We start from the raw sequence: 24,325 nt of genomic DNA, 5'->3' as shown, positions 1-24,325 counted from the left end.
GCGTAACAAATCTGTTAAGCACAATGTAAATTATAAACAAAAACAATAATACTGGCAGAAAAGGTGTTACATGGCAGATTGGGGAGGGCCTCTCTGTGTTAGGATCATGTTCTAGCAAAGTCCCCAATTAAGTTAAAAAACAAAACTTGCATTCTAAAAATGATAATGTAAAGTAAGAAAAGAAGTGAGATCTGAGGATTCTATACAAATATACATGTCAATGTAAATGTTGTAATCTATAAGATAGAGAAACCATGTACTGTCTATGAGACAACTGACGTTCCCAAAGGCAAAGCTACATTTATATTTTGTGACAAAGTATAACTCATATATTAAAACTGTTTAAATCCGACTTTCTGGCAGAGATACGAATTTCAAATGTAAAAAATCTCTTTTATAGCTTGATATGACCTGCATTCCAAAGTTTCTACAAATAGCATTCGGAAATCTTCCATTGTAATTGTTTTCGTTTATTGACCCCCATTATGAATCATGTTTAATTTTTTATAAAAAATGAGTACTCTTTGGGCCTTATTCTATATACGCTTAAGCGGCAATTTGGGATATTGTCACACATATACCATAGACTTCAATAGGGATTTTTGGCCGCTTCACAAAAAACATAGAATTGCCGCCTTTATCTGCTTAGTACTATACATTTACAGAAACATATTTTAAGTGTGTGCATTGCTATAAGCTGTATCTCTAAAATAATTTCACATTGAATTCAGATGTAACTGAATCAAGTCAGAAATCAGATTGTAAGCAGGGACCTCGTGACTTAATGTGCTATTGTACATAAATTGATGTTAATCTGTTTTTTGTGCATGTTATTTTGTTTCTCCCACATTGTGCTAAACTGTGCAACACGGCACATTATATAGAATGTTAATAAGACTAAGAATACATTACATGTAATTAATATCACTAAGTTTATTGTGCAAAGCACTGTTTTGATCGTTGGTCACATATAAATAATAATAATAATAATAATAATTTTTAAAAAACAACAATAATAATTGTAAATAATAAATGGGTAAGAAATGGAAAAAAAAATGTTTGATATATTCCATCTTTAAAATACTCCCAAATCTGTACAATGTTGATAGACAATTAAATACCATGACCATTTTTGTATTATAAATGTAGAGCCATCTCGAACCAATAACCAACAAATCAGCATTGCCTAATTCATTTTCTATAATATTTTGTTATTCCCCCCCAAAAATGATAATTTTAAAATACAACATATAAAAGATACTGGTTATCTTAAAGTAACAATAATTGCTTCATAACAACATGGATTAACTTAATATTTTTAACAAACGCACATCCTGAAAAAGAAATTAACTGTAATGAAAGGGTTGTCTTGCCGTTTGTCAAAAGTTAAGTCTGATAAATCATCTCACACTATTAAATCAATATTTAAAGTGCTTTCATTTCCCGGATAGGTTCAATTATTATATGTTTTCACTTCCTATAGTATGTTAATTAATACATTTTTGAATAAAGCTGTGTCGTACTGTTACAGTATGTGTACAGCCCCACAATTTGCAAAAGTTATATTTGTTTCATTGAAATGTAAAAAAAACCATCATATTTAATGTCGAAGTTACTGTTCTTAGAATCCACCTGGCTATTTTTGGATCAGGTCTTTTTTTTTTACTTTAGGGTGGAGTAACGGTGACACAAGCATACATAATATCTAATGGAAAATATCATTTTTATTTAGAAGAATATATTTAAAAATATATAGTTTGTATTAGTTACCAGCTATTCTCTGTTACAGTATACCCTGTCTCCCTTACAAAGAATGGGTGCTGAACCGCGGTGACTCATTCCCACTGATCATTCTGAGTCACTCCAACGGTATCTTACAACAATCAGCTTGACAAAGGGACAGGTGGGTTCTGAAACAATGCTTATTATGTGCTTTTGTTTGGTATTTTGCTCAGTTGGTGGTGCTCTCTTGAAATATTTGAATTTATTTTTGTGCCAGAAGATGGCAGCAGATTGCTCAAGTATGGAAATAACTGCCATATCAACGGACGTCCAATTTCATGTTACTTTTTTTAGATGACTACCTAAAAAAATACTCACTACGGCAGGGGTGGCCAAGTCCCGTCCTCAAGAGCTAGCAACAGGCCAGGTTTTCAGGATATCCCTGTTTTAGCACAGGTGGCTCAATCAGTGGCTCAGTCAATAGCAGGGATATCATGAAAACCGGACCCGTTGGAAACTCTTGAGGATTGGAGTTGGCAACCCCTGCATTAAGCTAACTATATGCAAAAAGAATGCCTATAATTGATCTCATTTGCATGAGGTTAATGTCATATCATTGAAAGAAAGAAAGTAATATGCAAATGTGAACAATTTAAAAATATTTACCATATTTAAATTAGCGTATTTCATAGGATATCTGATGTGTATTCACACAAAATGTGTTCTCTCCCCACCACCCCATCTCTCTTTGTCCTTCCCCTTTTCTCCCTCTCCCCCATCAAATCCTTATTGTGCTGGGAGTAACACCAGAGTTAATTATGACTTAAATAATGTAGGGCGTTTGATTTAATAATAACAACAATAATAACAACAATAATAAAAATAATAATAATAATATACAAAATTGTTCTTGTATATGTTCACTGACAATTTACACAGCGCTGCACATAGACTTTTACACATGAATTCCTTGCCCTGAGTAGAGATGGACAAAACTTTTTTGCGAATTTTGATTGGCCTCGGATCAGCTGGTTCCTTTGGTCGGCAGATTCCTCTCAAAAGGCCAGTCCGCAATTTGGATTTCTTTTTTCTTCAGAGACAGAGAGCAATCCTTTACCGTAAGGAGATAGAGGTCAAATGTCCCTCCAATAAATTAGGGAGACATGCCTGTGTTCAAAAAGGAGCACACCTGAGGTACCCGGCTGGGAGATATGCAAATGTATATGCAAAGTATATTTAAATGAGTCCCAGCCCACACTTCCTTAAAGGATTTCCATACGAACTACAGTATATAGAGTTAATAAAACTAAGGCTGAGTACTGCTGCGGCCGAGTTTATTTGAGCATTTGCCCGTTCTCGGCCGCAGCAGTAACCTGGCGCGCGCCAGAGGGTGCCGGGCGCGCGCCGAAGACACGGAGGAGCGCCCTCCGATCGGGGCTTTCTCTCTCCCGCTGCCGGGTCCGCCGGGTCCCCCGGAACCCCCTGCCGCCGTCCCCCACATCGCGGGACACCAGGGCTCCCTCGGGGAGCCCTGGACGCGCGTGCAGGGGGCGCAGGCACCCGATGACGCGTGACCGCGCGTCATCGCACGCCGAGGGAGTGCGGCTAGCATGCCGGGGCATCCCCAGGCTTGCGGAGCTAGCCGCACTCAAATAAAGTGTGCCGGTAGTGTACATGGTGTGGAAGACTGCACGGAGGTGTCCGCACGGGGCGCGATCAGACTGCTTTAAGGCAGTGATCATGTCCATAGGCCGTGCGGGCGGAGGCAGGAAGGGGCGTGCGTTGCACAAAAAATCAGTTGAAACTGATTTCTTGGCGCGAGATGCGGGACACGTGAGTGGTTCAACCAATGAGGGCGAACCAGCTCCAAGACACCCCAAGGAACGCCGCCATGGCCCGTCGACCTGCTTTCCCACAGCCTCTGCACACCTCAGCGCGGGTGAAGGCACCATGGCCCGGACCTTAGGATGTCTTCTCTCCACCCCTTTTGTATCTAAAGCCCTCTCCCGCCTTAAAGCCTTCTCACTGACTGCCCCACACCTCTGGAATACCCTTTCCCACAACACCCGACTAGCACCCTCTCTATCCACATTTAAGACCCACCTCAAAACACACCTGCTTAAGGAAGCATAAGAGTAGCTCCATGGCTGATAATTAACACCTCATACATTAACCTTGGCCTCTTGCAGACGCACTTACCAGAACGCCCTCCTACTGTCTCTGTATGTTCTGCCTACCAACACATTAGATTATAAGCTCTTATGACTGGAATGTTGTCAGACCCAACAGGACTAGAGCTCACAACTAAAAGTATGGAGTAGAACTAAAATTTCCACCTAGGCCCCAGATTGTTATAGGCAGCCCTGCAGGTCACCCTGCCCTCTCTCTTTCACCCCCCATACCTCTCCAACTCTCTCCCCCACCTCTCTCACTCCTGCTTCTTTCTAACTTCCCCCACTCCTTTCTCTCACCTCAACCTCTCTCTATCACTCTTTCCCCCTCCTCTCTCGCTCTCTCCCACCCCATTCTCCCTCTTCCCCCTCCTCTCTGTTGCTCACTTTCCCCAAACTCTTCTCTCTCCCGCCTTCCTCCTATCTTACTCCCCCCCATCTCTCTCACCTTCTCCTCTATCCTTGCACTCCCCCTTTCCTCTCTCACACTACCAATGTCATTGAGTGGATGATGTTGTCTGTGGCCTCCCATTGGATAACCACAGTGGCCATCTTTAAATGTCCAAGGAGGAACAGCAGCAACAAAACTGGTAATTATCTCCCGGAGATAAAAAATAATGCGGTTCGGCTCTGGAGGACTCCCCAGTTCTAATTATGTAAAATAAAAAATTGGTAAAATGGCCGTGATTACTGCTTAAGAAAGATACTCTACGATACAAAATAAAACAAACGTAAATAATTCCATAGAAAAATAAACTCAATAATTGTGCAAATTATCATGGAAAGACTAATACATCTATTTTGCAAGAGAAAAATTATACTCAAAGGTTTCAAGCTGATAAATTAAGCTTTAACAGTCTATGTTTCAGGGAGCGACTGGACTTAAAAACTAGTAGTATAGGAGAGATTCTGTTATACTTCAAATGTAACAAGAATAAGAAGGGCATTTTTAAACACTTGTGTATGTTTTCATTTGTTAATATGTTGAGGTTAAATGATGCAGAAAGTACAATAATGTGTTTGTTTTGCAGACATTCCAAGCTTAAAGAGGTTTTTTGAAGACTTCAATTATAAAAACATTTAAAACACACAAAGTTGCACAATTTTTATTTTAATGAAGATGAGAAGTTCATTAAAGAAGATAAATATTTCATTAGATGTTAAATAAAACAAAGAGATTTTTTGGCTTCTCTCAGCACAAAATTCCTTTGAAAGATTAATTAATACATGCAAATTATGCAAATTAGACCCATGCAAATATTTTATGAAGACAATTAAGGGAATCATTAATTACTGCTTTTTTTGCTTCAGTGAAATTCATTCATTTAATTTTAATTTCACTTTAACTGTTTTGATGTATAATCTTGCAGCTAAAAACTTTAACTTTCCTAGTGGGTCACTTAAACATATACATTTCATCAAATTGAGCAGCAACAAAAATCTGTAAAAGGTGTTCTCAAGACTATGTTTAGTATGATGAGAAATACCGTACAATGCAGTCCTAGAAAGAAGTAAGCTGGAAGAGAATGTGAGCTCATTCTTGGCTGAGGTTCAACTGCTGGAAAAGCAATTAATTTGCTTTGGCTGTTCTAATATAGGGGAATTAGAAAGTGTGACACAAGACAAATAGAAATAATTAGTTCTCCAAAATGATGTTCTCATTAATGTAGTTTGAACATTCAAAATAAAAAACATTATTGTGGTATGTCTGCATACTGCCCACTGAAGGTAACATAATACAACATACAGTTGCATTAATTTTCAAGCATTTGAGCTCAGTTTCTTATTTCTATAGTTGCAATACTATATACTTTTTAAAATCTGTCTAGCTGAATTAGACTGCCATATTATATCATATTATAATTACATATTATATTATATTATTATATCATATTATATTTTATTATAACAAATGTCATCCTTTCTTTATTTTAATTTTTTTTAAATACACTCATTCACACTTTTTTTTTTTTACAAATTTACTAACAATTTAGTCCACAATTAAGAGCAAAATATCAACAACAATATATATCAAGGGTAGCGAATGTTTGAACCATTTGTGGGGCAATGGGGTGGTGTTTAAAAACCATGGCTGCTAAGGTAATCTTATGTATAAAGAGGCAATACTATCTATATGGTTGTCCAACCATCCTTGATTTAACATTGATGACTCTGACAATTACTTGCGGACAGAAAACTTTTCTCTGTGTAGTTATGACAATTACATGTGACATATTTGTTAAGTATAAATCATTGTTATGTTATGTTTATGTTAGGAGTGATAAAATTGTGTACACTGTGTATGTATATATATAAATATATATATATATATATACAGCTAAACCCCGTTATAGCGCGGTCCTCGGGGGCCACCCGATCCGACCGCGCTAGAACTGGAGTTGCGCTAATTTTAAAAAAAAATGGCCGCGCGCGCCTGATCGAGAGGGAGGTAGGGAATGAGGAAGGAAGAGGTGGCCGGAAGCCCTACACGTCCCCTAGCAACAGCTAGTCCAGCCGCAACCTGCTCCTTACCTCCTACCACCAGCAACCATTTCCTCCCCCCCCAAGGCCCCCACACATACAGGCCCTCCGCGCCATAGCCCACACGGCCCTCCGAGACCCAGCCTGCTCCTCACTCACCCCCCCTCCTCCCGACACCCCCCCTCCTCCCGACACCCCCTCCCCCTCCTCCTGATGCCAGCTCCGCTCCGATCTCAGCAGCCGACACCAAAGGTAGGGAGGGGGAGTGGGAGGTGTGGTGTAGTGTGCTGTGAGTGCTGTGAGAGTGTGTTGTGAGTGCTGTGAGAGTGTGCTGTGAGAACTGTGTGCTGTGAGAGTGTGTTGTGAGTGCTGTGAGAGTGTGCTGTGAGAACAGTGTGCTGTGAGAGTGTGCTGTGAGTGCTGTGTGCTGTGAGAGCTGAGTGCTGTGAGAGTGTGCTGTGAGTGCTGTGTGCTGTGAGTGCTGTGTGCTGTGACAGTGTGCTGTGAGTGCTGTGTGCTGTGAGAGCTGAGTGCTGTGAGAGTGTTCCGTGAGTGCTGTGTGCTGTGAGAGTGTGCTGTGAGTGCTGTGTGATGTGAGAGCTGTGTGCTGTGAGAGTGTGCTGTGAGAGTGTGCTGTGAGTGCTGTGTGCTGTGAGCAGTGTGCAGTGAGAGTGTGTGCTGTGAGCAGTGTGCAGTGAGAGTGTGTGCTGTGAGCAGTGTGCTGGGAGTGTGTGCAGTGTGCAGTGTGCAGTGAGAGTGTGTGCAGTGTGCAGTGTGTGCAGTGAGAGTGTGTGCAGTGAGAGTGTGTGCAGTGAGAGTGTGTGCAGTGAGAGTGTGTGCAGTGAGAGTGTGCACAGTGAGAGTGTGTGCAGTGAGCAGTGTGCAGTGAGTGCTGGGAGTGTGTGTAGTGTGCAGTGAGGGTGTGTGCAGTGTGCAGTGAGAGTGAGTGCTGGGAGTGAGTGCTGGGAGTGAGTGCAGTGAGAGTGTGTGCAGTGAGAGTGTGTGCAGTGAGAGTGTGTGCAGTGGTGCAGTGAGAGTGTGTGCAGTGAGAGTGTGTGCAGTGGTGCAGTGAGAGTGTGTGCAGTGTGCAGTTTGCAGTGAGAGTGTGTGCATTGAGTGTGTGTGCAGTGAGTGTGTGCAGTGAGAGTGTGTGCAGTGTGCAGTTTGCTGGGAGTGTGTGCAGTGTGGTGTGTGGTGTGTGGTGTGTGCACTGTGCAGTGAGAGTGTGTGCAGTGTGCGGTGAGAGTGTGTGCAGTGAGTGTGTGCTGGGAGTGTGTGCAGTGTGCTGTGAGCAGTGTGCTATGAGCAGTGTGCAGTGAGAGTGTGTGCAGTGTGTGCAGTGTAGTGTTTGCAGAGTAGAGTGTGTGCAGTGAACAGTGTGCAGTGAGAGTGTGTGCAGTGAGTGCTGGGAGCGTGTGCAGTGTGCAGTGTGCAGTGTGCTGTGAGAGTGTGTGCAGTGAGCAGTGTGCTGTGAGAGTGTGTGCAGTGAGAGTGTGTGCAGTGAGAGTGTGTGCAGTGAGAGTGTGTGCAGGGAGAGTGTGTGCAGTGTGTGTAGTGTGTGCAGTGTGCAGTGTGCAAAAAAACGCGTTATAACTGAATTCGCGTTTTAACGGGTCGCACTATAACGGGGTTCAGCTGTATATAGTCTAAAATTGCAAACCCAGTACAACCAACCTCACACTGAGACCCAAAAGGTAGAAACAGTCTGTCTGTGAGTGGATTCACTGGCTTGGCATCTCACCCCAGGCTATGTTTAAAAGTTTTGTTTAAAACAGTGAGAATTGGCTTAAGGTATCCATGCAATAATTGACTTGAGACAAAAGGTGGCACTGTGTGCTCATTTGTATGTCATTTCCCAGAATCCCTTGCTGCAGTGGAAGCACTGTATGCTAGGTGATAATGGCGAAAAGCAGGGTTGCAGGCCTGTCTAAGACATGTGAATGTGCTCATTTAAAGATTGCATCAACATAACTTAGATCTTTAAATATCAATTATGTGCAGTTTACACTTCATTCTGAAGAAAATTCCAGTATGATCTTCCTTGTTCAATTTGCCTACATATTTCAATCTATCACATGAAGAAACGATATATGTATGAAATTGGTAGGTAATCAAAATCTCCAGACTGCAAAAGCAGGACAAAAAAAACAAAATCACAGATAGGTTCAACTTGATGGACATACTGTATCTCCTTTTTCTAATGCCTTCTGGTATACAGGAGGGGAATTGTCCCCAAGACTTGTGAAGTACAAACAGATATATTGCAGATTAATTGGAACAATGGTTTTACAGCATATCCCTATAACAATATTAAATTTGTATGTTATGCCTTAAAAATCAAAGTTCTTCATCTTTTTACACATGTCAAGTCCCATTGCCTCTCTCGCTACTACATTTATGTCTACCATGTATTTACCTAAGCATGCCTCTCATGTTTTGAACTCAGCTTGAGATGGGTGAACCTGTCAGAATCTATTCCACGGATTGACCCGGGATTTTCAGACCAAATCTGATCCACACGCTAAAAAACAAAATCGGATGTTCCCACTTTAGCCTGCTTGGACTCTTTAAAAGCTGTCCATGCGGCTCTGATTCTCTGATTATTACAGCACACTGGCTTAATCTTGAGGCTGCACGGCTATCAATAAACCCTCTTGCCCCAATTATAATTCAATTTGATGGACTCGGATTCGGTTTGAAAGTTCGGATTCCAAATCCGTCAGCTCTTCAGTAATAGAAAAAAAACAACGAATCTGCCGTTTTAAGACTTATCTGCGGCTCAAAGGAACTGGCCAATCCGAGACGGATTCAGATTTAGGCAGAAAATGTGCCCATTTCTAAACTCAACCTATTTTTCAGTAGTACTTACTGTATCTTCCTTCACAACAGTGCAACAAAAAACTCACGCTGCCTTTAATGGTCTCTTTAAATGCAATGATTTCAGAATATTACTGCTAAAGTCTACTCACTATCACCTATATTATATCATCCCCTGCTTCTTCCAACCCTAAGGGCCGTTCTATAGTGTGTGCAGCCATGCACGCGTGCGTGCCTGTGCGAACGCAGGTGCACGTGCCGCACACTTTTTGTGTGTGAGCGAGTAAGGTACTGTATGTATGTGTATGTATATGTGTGTGTATGTGTGTGTATGTGTGTGTGTTAAATAAGTTTTGAAATAAATAAATACTTTAATAAATTGTTTATTAACATTGTACACACACACACGCATACACACACACACATATACACACATATACATACATTTCAGTGGCGGTAGCAGCGCAAATTCTTTATTTTCTTCATCTTCCCCCCTGTCGTCTGGTTCCACGCACACTGACGTGCGCACGCGCGGCACCATTATAGAAAGGCTGACTAACCTCAACCATCTATAACTGCTGCACGCACGCACGCCGTAGCAAGCGCACGCAGTATAGAACAGCCCTAACACCCTACTGTACTTTCCTAAAGATGCCACACATCTAGTACGTAAGCATATCCATATATTAATCTGTGTATAGCATGACTATTGAGTTTAGAATGTCAAGGTGTAGCTAACATTGACCTCAGAACTATGAAACAATGGCCTATTTACTTGTTACTTTCTGCAATCAATACCACCTTTTGTTTTATTTAATCAATGTTTTCTTTAATTGATTAGTTTGAGCTGAAAACTGCCAAAGACTAAAATGCTGTGCCAGGGAATAAGAAACAAATGCACTATTGTTTCGTTTCATTCCATAGGTCTAAAATGTATTATTTGTCTAGCACTAATCTCTGTACTTCCCACAGCAACTGTTCAGATATTAGAAAACTAGAGCATTAAACAAACTAAATTGTATATATTCTGAATTATTTTCTGTAATCTAACAAAATAATCTGACTGAAAATTCAATGTATCTATTAGAAACATAGCTAAAAATACTAACTACATTGATTGTATTTACTATTTATGAGGCTGTTAAAAGGAGCAATCACAACATCCTGGTAAATGCTTAGTGATTCTGATTAGGTAGTTTACAATAAAACAACAAAAAGGAAAGTGCTGAAAGCGCTACTGCTTACAAACAATATGTCTGGTGACCACTAGTGACTAAATATAATAAAAAAGTGTACAGAGGATTTATACATATAAGCAAGGCTGCCTGATAAAAACTCTGACCGAACAAGATCAGGGAAACATACATATAACAAATACAAACCGGTGCCTCAAAAAAGTCCAATAAATGCAAATATAAGGTAATATGAAAACCTTATTACAGAAGTCCAATCTGGAACACCCGGACCCACTTGAATAATCCACAAAGAACTTCTGTGTAGATTGTCTTGAGGAAGTTTACAATTAAGCCATACAGTACTATTTTTGAATTATTATATATCATGTGAGGCCAAGAGTATAATTAATTCAAATATATGCATTCTGACATTTTGGACAGTATTTATGATAGACCAGACTTCTGTAGGATTTGTCTTATCCTTGAAAAAATACAAATGGATGAACTAAAGGTCTCATCCCAAGCTATAAAGAAATTTAGGGAGACATTATGATTAAGGAAAATGTGGCTCACCATTTGAACTCAAGGGAAATGTTATGTCTTTACGATTGCTTTACTTTATCTGAAACAAAGATTTTACCATAATTTATTTTTAACTACTACATTAAAATGTATGAGGAAAGGTTACCTAGCTACATATAGTTACAATGTAAGAGGGAAGAATTCAGTCCTTTTAAAATTCAATGTTTAGTATTCTGTTTCATATATCGATCCAACAAAAGACAAAAAAAAACTTGTTTTGCATTTTATTATGTGAATGCACAGTAAAAAATAGTTTCTTGCCACAAAAAATAATCAATATACATATTCCAATTTAAAACTTTTGTTACACAAAAAGTAGAATAAGTTATTAATTTAACAATTGTATCAATATAATTTACTGTAGGTCTTTAAACATTGTCAATTATATGTAGTTTACACTTCATTCTGAAGAAAATTTCAGTCTAATCTTTCTTCATTGAATTTGTCTACATATCTAAATCTATCACATGAATAAAGAATATACAAATGCAGCGGCCGTTATTTTAAGACATCACTGCGCCATTTTCATGTGCACTGCTGTACACCACGAGGCCAATCGCTCCAGGCACACGTGTTTATCGCGGTTGCTTTGTTTGAATTTCATGGATTGTGTGCAATTAAATGCAATGAAATGAATGAAAACAACTAAAGGGGTGATTCTACCTCATATAGTGGGACAATTGGTATCCCAGGCTAATTTAGCTATTAATATTACTTTGAGTACAGTTAACTGGGTTCTTTTCGTTAATCTTAGAGTTAACGTGTTGTGCTATATAATGAAGTGAATGAATAGTAATGTGTACAGTATTGTGCTACTGTGATACTATGTCAATTTCAGGTGTTTAAAAGCCACAACACTAAAATGCCATTTCATGCACTCGTCTGCACTTGCGTCTTAAGGCGGTGCGGTTGGAAGTAATCCCGTGCCATCACATGGGTATTCCGAGGTATAAACCGCATGATTTCGTAAAATTATGGCCGCTGCATCTGTATGTATCAGATTGTTATTAGGGGGGTTGTTTATCGAAGTCTCCAGGCTGAAAAACCAGGACAAAAAAACCCAAAGGCACACATAGGTTAAACTCTATGGATTTATGTCCTTTTTCAACCTCATCTACTTTGAAACTATTTTACTATGTAACTTTAATATGGGATATAATAACACATTTGTTCACATATCACTATAGCCATATTCTGTTTTTGCATAATGGATGGGTTGCTAGAGCAAAGAAACATACAATTAATACATTTCAGTAGATTTAAGGAATATTTAGTGTCTAATAACTGAGCAAAGAATTCAAGATTTTAGAGTTACTGTATATACAGTATACTGCAGCTAATATTGTACAGTATATTAAATCAGTATTGTTTCATGTACAGTATGTATGTTTATTTATATAGCATACAGACAGTACTGATATATAAAGTTTCAATAGAGAGGGGGTAGCTCAGTGAGTAAAAGACACTGAGTGGCACTGAGAGTTTGAAGATTTTAGAGTTACTGTATATACAGTATACTGCAGCTAATATTGTACAGTATATTAAATCAGTATTGTTTCATGTACAGTAGCGACATCTTTAATTCGAGTGAATGCCGGCGGCATGCCGGGATCTACCCCAGCTGCCGCCAGTCAAAAACGCGCGCCGCCGCGTTTCCCCCACGCTCCCCCCTCCACATCGCGCGCAATTACCCCCCCAAAGACACCCCGAACCCGGCTTCTACTTTGCCCCTCTGCTTCCCCGCACCCCCGATTACCTAGATTTGAACTCCAGGGGTGTCGGGGAAGCCTGGGGAAGCCGGGGAAGACGGGGAAGCCGGGCGCGCTTGTGACTGTGACGTCACAGTGCGCCGCCACGCGCCGCGGCTTCCCGCTTCCCAGCCTCATACAGCCAGCGGCATTTGCTCGAATAAGAGCTGCCGCTGCTGTACAGTATGTATGTTTATTTATATAGCATACAGACAGTAATGATATATAAAGTTTCAATAGAGAGGGGGTGGCTCAGTGAGTAAAAGACACTGACTGGCACTGAGAGTTTGAAGCAGGGGAGCCTGGTTCAATTCCCGGTGTCGGCTCCTTGTGACCTTGGGCAAGTCACTTTATCTCCCTGTGCCTCAGGCACCAAAAACATAGATTGTAAGCTCCTGCAAAAGTCTCCCTAAAGCGCTACGTATAACTAGCAGCGCTATACAAAAACGTGCTAAGTAGTGTGTTAAACATGTAGTTAAACAATGGGAATTAGTGAGACTGTGCCCTATAAAGCTTAAAATATACAGAGGCGCCAGGCTATATTCTAAAACTTGGCCTGGCGTATCGCTCTCAATACTGGGGTCATGACACGCTATGTTTTCAAACCGTATAGCAATTGACTCTGGTTTCTATCGGGCGCAGAGAATTGCATTTTAGCGTTATCTGCAATACCGTCTAGAAACTCTGTCTTAAAAGTCTAATAGCAATTCAACCTACTGAACAGTCGTACAGTTCTGCCCCCAATTAAGTCCGAAACCATTATAATTAAACAGATCACCCGTGTGTGCCGGGCGACGCGAATGCGGCATGAACACAGAGTAAATACAACAGATCCAACTACAATGGCTCCAAGAAGTTTTAGAATAAAGGCTGGCGCAGCAGTAAATGGAACAGTGGAAGCCTATAGAAAGCAATCGAGTAAATGTAATGTGACAATATTTCTACATGCCCACTAGCACTCCAATTGACACATATACATAAACATATTATGTGGTAATTTTGGGGGTTCTTTAGAGCTTGTTGGGTATCTGGGTGTTTTTTTTAACTTTGTCCAGCTTGTCTCAGCTGTTTTGGAGGTCAGTGGACCCTCCCTCCCAGCCCATTTCCACTTTCCAAGTGAGCAGGTCTTGTATGCAGCTGGTTGTGACAGATCCAATGCGATCATTCTTCCTCTAATTATAGAGGTAATAAGAATTTTAATCAGTTAGTGTTAGGACCTGTTAATTATCATGCCTTGATGCGGCTAGCAGGCTTATAACGCTTTGGCCACAGGGTTTAACTAAATCAGGCCTGCACAACTCCATTCCTCGAGGGCAGCAAACAGGCCAGATTTTCAGGATATCCCACTTCAGCACAGCTGGCTCAATTAGTGGCTCAATCATACTGAGCCACTAATTGAGCCAGCTGTGCTGAAGTAGGGATATCATGAAAACCTGGCCTGTTTGCGGCCCTCGAGGACTTTAGTTGTGCAGGCCTGAACTAAATTACCCTTTTTCAAGAGATATATAGGTATTTCACTGTGTATTTTTGTCATATTGGATGTAGCTTTTGGGCTTTTTTGTTTTTGTTGTATACATTTAGCCACACCCACTAGCACTCCAATTGACACTTATATAAATATTATGTGGTAATTTTGGGTTCCTTAGAGCATGCTGGGTAGCTGTGTGTTTATTAACTTTGTCCAGATGGTCTCAGCTGTTTTGGAGGTCAGTGGCCCCTCCCTCCCAGGGGTTAGGGTTGCCCCTTCCCACTTTCCAAGTGAACAGGTCTTGCATGCAGCTGGTTGTGACAGATCCAATGTGATCATTCTTCCTCTAATTATAGAGGAAATACAAATTTTAATCAGTTAGTGTTAGGACCTGCTAATGGTCATGCCTTGATGTGGCTAGCAGACTTATAACGCTTTGGCCAAAGGGTTTAACTAAATTACCCTTTTCAAGAGATATATAGGTATTTCACTGTGTATTTTTGTCATATTGGATGTAGCTTTGGGCTTCTTTGTTTTTTGTTGTATACTATTTCTACAATGTAACTACACATTTTTTGATCTACATATAATTAATTACGTTTCTTTCCTTAACTAATTTTCCCATTTCCCATTCCTAAAATCTAAGCATTGGGATATACAGTAATACAGTACTACTACAGCTGAACCCAGTTATAACGCGGTCCTCTGTGTCCACAGAATGAGACCGCGTTATAACCAGGATAGCGTTCATTTTGCAGCGCAAGGACTTACCGGCATCTGTATTTCTAGACGAATTCTCTACCTGCTCCGTACACAGTGCAGTCCACTGCAATGTGCTGCAGAGGTTAAGTATATTTATAGAGTGTGTAACATCACACCAATCCTGTGGAGTAGCAGGTAAGGAATTGGTCTAGCATATGAAAGGTCCTGAGTTTAAATTCCTGCATGTGTATTATATAAAATGTATTCATGTTCAACTCCTACATGGTGTAGGGGTGTGTGTATGTGTATAATAGCAAAAAAGCATTGAAGGATTTAAAAAAATGGAGATGTTTTTAAATCGGGAGCCACGTTTACACCGCATTATAAGGGGATCACGCAATAATGGGAGTTGTGGGATATCACAATTTTCTACCAAAGAATAATGTAATAGGATATATTACAATATCCTTTGGTAGTAATTAGTTAACCCCTTTAATTCCTGAGGCTACAAATGCATACCATTTGTAGCCTTGATGCAGCAAAGGAGTGAAAACATTACCTAAACACCCAACACTACCTGCCTCTTGCATACCAGACAGGCTAGTATGGGCATGGCTTACTAATGCCAATAGCAAACAAGGAGTTAGTCCATTCACCTGGGGACCTAGCCATAGGGGTTAGTAAGGTATTGCCAAGCCTTTCTTGGCGCTTTCTTTCTTGCCTCCTTGGTATGCAAATGGGAGATAGTGTAGTGTAAAGAATATATTATGCCCACAGTGGCCTGCTAGTAATGAGTTGCCCATGACTAATATTGAAAGATGTGAAACGTTTAGGCAACAATGTTGTCTAAACACAGTTGGTTTAAGTTTTCTTGTCTATATTTATTTAATAGTGATTATATAGTATACATAGTCAAGAGTACTGTAGGTGATAAAAATGTGTATAAAATGTTGGCGATAGTCTATTATCGACAGGTTTCGGAGTTTAGACACTAGCATAAAAATGAGTGAATGTTTGTTATTTACTATTTTTATGCTAATTTCTGATAAATTTAACTCGCATATAAAAAAAATATTTTATGGGGAAAAATGAAAGTGAATTATCCATTAAAAACAATGGATATTTTGGGTGTTAAATCTGATTCTTTTCACTGTTGCATTGTAGTAAAGGTGTACAATGAAAAGCATCTTAAAGATCTGTCCATCAAAAATTAAATTTCAAGGCTGTAGTTCATATTTAGATAATTACAGTACATCAGGGTCTTAAATATAGGAGAGGGCTATATATCCTCCACCTGAAAATGTTCTTTATCCCACACATTTAACCACAGCTGCATTGAATCTCAACCACCCAAGTGTACATCTGCATTGCCCCAAAGGCGGACTGCCTGATGTGGCTCCCCAAGAGCTGCTCCCCTCTGCACAGGGCCAGCGTGCTAAAGGTTAACATTTGCTTGTACTTTGTGGAACGTCAACCCCACCCACAGGAATGTTAATGAGCCAAGAGGACACCAAGAACTTTGTGTTCACAGCTGCATTGAATCTCAACTATGCCAGTGTACATCTGCGTTGCCCAAAAGGCAGACAGCCTTTGGTACAGCCGAAGGGCAGCCAAAGCGTGTGAACCATTTGCTGCCGTTTGCTTATTGATATTTGGTGATGTTAAAGTGATGTTAAAGCTGCTCTATTTCAATCTGAAACTCACAAGCTCTTTACACTGGCGACACACTTTATTCGAGCTTGGCTAGTCCCACGAATTCGGGTATACCCGGGTGTATTGAGGTTTGTGACTGTTTTCTGCCCGAGTGCATTGAGTTATTTTCCAAGCAGGGATTGAAGCATTTTATTCCCGCTGGCTGCAATACTGCACAGTATATATATATATATACTGCATTACAATTCATGAATTTATGCCATCTGGTAGACACGCGAAGCATTGCAGCCTATTAAATCCTAATCATTATCATTTAACAGATCAGCCGCCCATCAGCCAGGCATGAACCCAGGCTGGGAAGGCAAATGCAACGGGGCTTGTCAGAGGTGAGAGGTGGCGCATTCCAGGTATCTGACAGGTACATACTGGGTATTTGCTCGAATAAAGTGTGTCGGTGCAGTATCTCCTGTACCCAATTTTCCAACTCTATCTGTCCGTGAAATGTCTGTGAATTGACTGTATAACCCTGTTCTTTTAATGAACCCATGTATTTTTTATAACTGTGCCCAGGAAATACTTGAAAACGAGAGGTAACTCTCGATGTATTACTTCCTGGTAAAACATTTTTATAACTAAATAAATCACACTTCATAGAGTTCTCGCTGTTGATGTTTGAATTTATTTAGAAAACATTATAGGCCTAGCAGTACTCTGCAGCTGTAATTTTAAATGGTAATACTATTTACTATTTACAGGTCCCTGCCTTAAATCACTGGTTACCAATCTTATTCTGTTATCTACCACAGTAACAAATAAAAGACGTCAAAGTACTATTTGAAAGGCTATCAAAGCATCTATGCCTAATAAAAAAAATATTTCACAATAGCAAGAAGAAGTTAGTTTTCTGTGCGCTGCAGGTATTTCACACAAATGATGCCACACTGTCTCAAACCCCACACAATAAACAACAAGAAAAGGCGCACATAGGAGTCAGTATAAATCCAATCTTTACCAATAACAAATAATATCCACACTTACAATTCAAGTAACAAGTAGTCAGTGCGACACATTGCAACATCCAGCAAATATACAGCAGGGGCCACGGGGGAATGGATCGTGTCCTCAGCAAACCGAAGAAGCAGCTTCGCTCACACCAACCTGAAGCTCCAAACAGGTGTATAAAGTATGTCTTTCCCAGGCATGTACCACCAGTTTAGAACTTCTACTTTGTATACAGGGTAGTTTAAACTGCATAGTAATAACTCATTCTTGTTTTGTTACATGTTTTATTTTTAAGGGGAATACTGAACATAATTTGTTGTTGTTTAATTTTAACTAATTAGATGATTGTATAGCTAAGAGGTCCAAATACATTTACTCTGATAAACAACAGTACAAACTTGACCTTGTTTGCACTTGTGTTTATCTCAGCCAGATGGTAAACTGCATGGTTGAATAGCAGACTATAACTAGAGAACACTCCCATGCAAAGATCTAGATTTATAGACTTTGCACATTCCTACCTTGTATTGTCCTTTCAGCATCTGTTCTTCCCCCATTAAGGTCAGATTCTATCTCTGGGATCAGAGAGTCTAAAAGCAAGCAGAAGTAAAAAAACGATAAAGAGATTTGAGTCCTATTACTAATCCTACAGCATATCATACTCTGGGTTGAGTTATAATACACTCATATAGTTTTATGTTGAGCAATAAATGTTAAGTCAAATATGGCTCTACAGCTAGGTATACAAGAAAAACATGTTTAGAGCAATTTACATATTTGTACTACTATATTATGGAAAGGTTTTAAAGTATTAAATATTACCCATTTTCAGTGCCATATACAGTAATGGTTTCTATGTGAGGTCTTATATACAGGGAGAAATCTGATTGCCATTATTTGGAGTCAGGAAGGAATGTATTTTCCCCCTTCTGAGACAGCATTGGATAATGTATCACTGGGGTTTTTTGTTTGCCTTCCTCTGGATCAAAATACTGTAAATACAAATATAGGATAACTGTCGTCTAAATTTAACATAGGTTGAGCTTGAAGGACATATGTATTTTTTCAACCTAATCTACTATGTAACTATGTAAAACAGACATGAATATGAATAAAAGTGAGGTTGGTGCAGAGATGATTATATATTATATGTTTGAACATACAATACAATAAATAAATAAGTAATTAATTCCAAATTAATAGCATAGTGCCTTACCATTAAGGACCCTGAGACCTTCTGTTGAGGCTGCTTGTTTCAGTGCCTGTTCAGCTTGCTCCCTTCTCTTTGTCTCAAATTCTAGGGCTTCCTGCAATTTCCTTTTTGCTTTCTTTTCCTTCTTAAGCCTTTTCTGAATTATTGCTGAAATAGAAAATTCCAATAATGTTATTCCGATTGACTCTGTTTTATATCCAGTATATTGCTTATTTTCTTTTATTGCTTTTATTGCTTTACTCTTATATAGCAAAGTCAGTGCACATACTGTAGTAAAATACAAGCAATATAATATAGGAGATAAGTGATTCAGTTATAAAAGTAACCACTGTGGCCTGTATTCAATATGCTTTGCTGAAGAAGAGTTTAGCAAAAAACAAACAAAAAGGACTAAAGTCCTCCCACGATGAGATACTGCTTCAGATCATACAGTATGTAATAAAGGCCTTTGAAAGAGTAGGTCCTGCCACAAAGACCCTATTCAATATGCTGTGACGTTTCTTCTACAAGGCAGGGAAGGCTCTGAGATCAATGTAAATGAATGAGGTTTAAACGCTTCCCTGACATGGATTCATACAGTAGCATATTGAATAAAAGGGCCCAAGAACTTTAATGAGCCGTATAGTAAAGGTGTAATGCATTGGGATATATAGAGGGTAATAACAGTAATATTATGTGTATTAATGAGTAACAGTGCATTGAGAAAGTGATATACAGGTGCGCCGACGAGTATTCTAAAACTTGCCTTAAACTTGCCTTGGAAAATCTGGGGCTATCACAACAAGATCCAGGTACTGTACATGCTGGGTACATGCTGCAACATTTCAGTGACATTTCTGCAGAGACTAAAGGCCCATCGGATTAACACAGCAGGGGTCCCTGGTAGTCCCATTCAGTTTGAATGGGTATGCCAGGAATCCCCGCTGTTAATCCGATGGGCCATTAGTCTGTCTGCAGAAATGTCACTGAAATGTTGCAGCATGTACCCAGCATGTACCCAGGACGTCCCCAGGTCTTGTTGGTGATTGCCCCAGATTTGTTTTAGAATACTCGTCTGCACTACAGTACTGTAGGTATCTTTAGCTAACTTCATTGACATAAGAAAGTAGTGTAAAACGCTCAAAAAGGCAGCAAAGACAATTAGAATATATAAAGGAAACCTGGACGATCAAGAGTTTGTCCAACTGCTGAACAAAGAATATATATTTTGTTTGTTTCAAAAGTGCAATCAGTCAATGTGTACGCGACGCTACCGTACATACAGTATGCATGCTTTATTTTGTTATATAAGTATTTGAGAGATCTTTAATATGAAAACAAATGCATACGTATAACTAATTTAGTTACTTAAATTATAATTATAAGTCATTAAAAATAATTTGGTATAATCGGGTCCACATCTTTGCACCAGAATTATACCAGTTTTGCCTTGAAACATGTGGGTCTATGAAGTCAATAGAAAGCAGTGGTTAAAGCTGTGTTTAACACATAGAGAAAAGTAGATGAAAGCTATTTTTCACTTGGGCACTTTGTAATGTAAAACTCTCCAATACATGCCCTTTTAAAACACAATTTCCTAAGTAACAATAATGTTAGTAAAATACCTCTGTTCTTTTGTTCTACTGCAAATTGTTTTTCCAGGGCTTCCCTCAGTTCTCGTTCCCTGAACAGTTCCATTTTCAGCTCAGTCTTTTCCATTTGTACCTGTTTCTCTTGAGCTCTGGCATTATCTATGGCAACTTTTAACAAACCCTACAAAGCAAAGCAAAATTGCTGTCAATAAAGACGTAGAATAGGAAACGTGCATTCTATCAGTAGATAAGTAATTTAATAATGTAGAACATAGGGTGAGTTTCCAGCACTTCAAAAAAGAATACGATTGCAACAATAATTGTCAAAAAAGCATCATTTTTACTTATATATCAAAAATTACGTGGAGCAAACATCCACACATATCAATGATAGTGATGTAAGCTGAATAACACATCAGAAGTATACAGTACTTTGCCACATAACTCGTATACTACATAAATTAACATAAAAAAAGGGGGGGGAAATGTTTTAGGGATGGGAGACACAGTAAGGATTGACAAGGGTAGGGAGAGGGGGGAGGGGGGAAACAGGGGAATAAGGGTGTACATGCGTGGAAGGCATCCACCCCTAATGACGTGTCACACACATCAGATTCGAATAGCCTAATAAATAATAATAATAATAATGTGGCGGAGTCCTTAAACTACATAAATGTGGGCGTGGTGAACTTCAGAGACCAATCCCCACACAATATAAGTGTACCGGCCCTCCAATGACGTCATGCGCAACGGAAGCATTTAACTCTGCATACCGACCGGCTGCTTGATTCAGGTGTCCTGCAGTTTGATTATCCAGTCGGTTTGATCTTTTGCTCTCTTTAGAGACATTTTGAGACTGTATCTATTTTGCCGATAAGATTTTGCTACTTTATCTGGGACAAATGCAAAAAATACTGACAGAACAGCGTCCCAGAGGGGCGGTTGAATTAGTGAGAAACCCTATAAAACAGCACTCAGACACATGAGATGTGTGTGAATAAATACAGCTGAGAGCTAGGATATCCAAATGAAATGGGTGATATGATGATAATAATTAAAACACTTTAATAGTACCAAAATGTATAAAACACAGGGTGTTAAAAATACCCCAAAGGGCCAAGCTACAATAAATGAAGCTTGGGTAGTCAAGCCCTAAAAAAGGGGGAATGACTAAGGCAGAGATGCCTGACAAAAATAGGATTGTGAGCCTATTAGGAGGAAGAGAGTTCCTAAGTAAACTCCCCCCTCCCACGACCACTCTAGATATCTATATTAATGACCAATCAGGTAAGTATGTTAAGATAAATGCATATATTCATAGGGTCACTGCAATGGGATGCACAATGCGTGCTAGATATACACAACAAGCCCACCAACTATCATATTGTGGGTGGGTATGTAGGGCAAAGGTTTATGCTTGGTAGCAATAAACACTAAACACACAACAAACACTGGAGTGCTAGTGTGATACTCCTGCATGAATGGTGAGGAGATAAGAGACCTGTACACTAGCAATAACAAAGTATAATACTTGCGTTTGCGAATTATCTGGGACAGCCTATTTTTGTGAAAGTATTGGTTCTCTGTTGGATTAGTGCTTATAGCATCGTTAGAAATACTCTCAAATTATATTAACAGTATTTAAAGGATTTTTACTGTATTATTTGGGACAGCCTGTTTCTGTACTAGTAGTAGTTTTCTATTGAGGTAGTGTCTGTAGCAGTGTTGTATGTTGTACCCCACTGTGGGATACCTATCCACAGACAGTTCTCTAATTTGTATCTACTGATCTTTACTTCATATTGTTTGGGAGCATCTGTTTTTAAAGGGGTAAGGGAAGTACCCAGATCTGATTGATCTAAGGGAACAGGTCAGAAGAAGGGGTTAGGAGCCCGAAACATTGCCCCCCCCTATTCCCCTGTCCCCCCTCCCCTTGTCTATCCTTACCGTGTCACCCTTTCCCTAATTCATTTCCCCCCCTTTTTTTACGTTAATTTATGTAGTATTAGAGTTATGTGGCAATGTACTGTATACTTCCGATGTGTTATTCAGCTTACATCACTATCATTGATATGTGTGGATGTTTGCTCCATGTAATTTTTGATATATAAGTCAAAATTATGGGTTTGATTTACAATTATTGTTGCAATCGTATTCTTTTTTGAGTGCTAAGAACTCACCCTATGTTCTACATTGTAATTTTGGAGGAAATTAGGGTTCCTCCCTATTCTCGTGCACCACATTTATATTTATCTTTCTATATGCATCATTTTTAGGTGCTGCTAAACACTTTATACTTTCAGTAATTTTATAATATTTTTTACACACTTTTTAAACATAACCCACGTGTATATTATAAAGCATGAAACTATTATTATTCAATTTACTACAATATGCCATACAAATTCAATTCTGCAATATGCACATGCGGGCAATAATAAACATATCTACATTCTGGTTTTCTCAAAGGTCCAACTCAAAGGTATGTTTCGCCGTCTTCCAGATATTGTTTTGGCAATAACAAAACCACTTCCCTCTACTGACATTATATCAAACATTACAGGCTCTAATCATACCACAAATAGAAAGGTATCTGCATGAATGCTAATATTCAATGTGTGACTGGAATCTATTAAAGTGAAATACAATATCCCCTGCCGTTTCATTCTGTGATACAAAATGCTACACTTGGCTCTTCTTTGAATAGGATTTTTTTAAACTCCAAATTTAAAAAAAAGATTTTTGCAAAGATCATCTACAACTAGATCTAATTTCTGCATCACTTAAATAAATCCCAAAGGCTAAAATATATATATATATATATATATATATATATATATATATATATATATATATATATATATATATATATATATATATATATACAGTATATATACAGTATATATATATATATATATACATACAGTATATATACAGTATATATACAGTATATATACAGTATATATATATATATATATATATATATATATATATATATATTATATATATATATATATTTATATTTATATATATATATATATATATATATATAAAATATAATACTGAGTTAAGTTATGGTGAGTAAAAAAAGTGACAAAAACCCTCCACAGGAAAGCAAATATGCAAATATAACTGTATGCTCATCTGCATGTCTTAGGCAGGTCTGCAACCCCGCCTTTCCCCATCATCACCCAGCATACAGCACTTCCACTGCAGCAAGGGATTCTGGGAAATGACATGCAAATGAGCACACAGTGTCACTTTTTGCCTCAATAACCATTTTAACATGGTTCCCTATAGGCTTAAGCTTGCTGCATGGTCACAGCTTTGAGCACAGCCAGGGTTAAGGTGCATACCCAGAAAACCACCCACAGACAGCTGTTTCGACCTTGATGGGTCTCATCAGTGTGGGGTTGATTTTACTGGGAATGCAAGAGAGGCTATGGGATAGGCTAAACCATAATACTGAGTTAAGTTAAGGTGAGTAAAAAAAGTGACAAAAACCCTCCACAGGAAAGCAAATATGCAAATATAATTGCATTCCCAGTAAAATCAACCCCACACTGATGAGACCCATCAAGGTCGAAACAGCTGTCTGTGGGTGGTTTTCTGGGTATGCACCTTAACCCTGGCTGTGCTCAAAGCTGTGACCATGCAGCAAGCTTAAGCCTATAGGGAACCATGTTAAAATGGTTATTGAGGCAAAAAGTGACACTGTGTGCTCATTTGCATGTCATTTCCCAGAATCCCTTGCTGCAGTGGAAGTGCTGTATGCTGGGTGATGATGGGGAAAGGCGGGGTTGCAGACCTGCCTAAGACATGCAGATGAGCATACAGTTATATTTGCATATATATATATATATATATATATAGGCAATACGATACCGCATCAAGATGAAATATCAGAGGCAGCACTCCAAATGGTAGTCAAAATATTGTATTGAATCAACAAGACATCATTCCAACGTTTCGGTCCACAAACGGGACCTTTATCAAACGTTGGAATGATGTCTTGTTGAT

General features: G+C 39.2%; 1 protein-coding gene across 4 annotated transcripts in view; it reads right to left on the bottom strand.

The window, feature by feature from the left end:
- The window catches only part of DACH1 (dachshund family transcription factor 1), a 466,035-nt gene that overhangs the window by 25,823 nt on the left and 415,887 nt on the right, over positions 1 to 24,325 (bottom strand). For all 4 annotated transcript variants that reach the window (XM_075591024.1, XM_075591025.1, XM_075591026.1 and 1 more), the window contains 3 exons: positions 20,339 to 20,486; positions 18,738 to 18,881; positions 18,043 to 18,111 (listed from right to left, as the gene is read on the bottom strand). In XM_075591024.1, the coding sequence (XP_075447139.1) occupies positions 18,043 to 18,111; positions 18,738 to 18,881; positions 20,339 to 20,486 (361 nt within the window). The remainder of the gene's footprint in view (positions 1 to 18,042; positions 18,112 to 18,737; positions 18,882 to 20,338; positions 20,487 to 24,325) is intronic.

This window comes from Ascaphus truei, chromosome 3, assembly GCF_040206685.1.
Source record: "Ascaphus truei isolate aAscTru1 chromosome 3, aAscTru1.hap1, whole genome shotgun sequence".
Lineage (NCBI taxonomy): Eukaryota > Metazoa > Chordata > Amphibia > Anura > Ascaphidae > Ascaphus > Ascaphus truei.
This window is presented reverse-complemented; position numbering and strand designations above follow the sequence as displayed.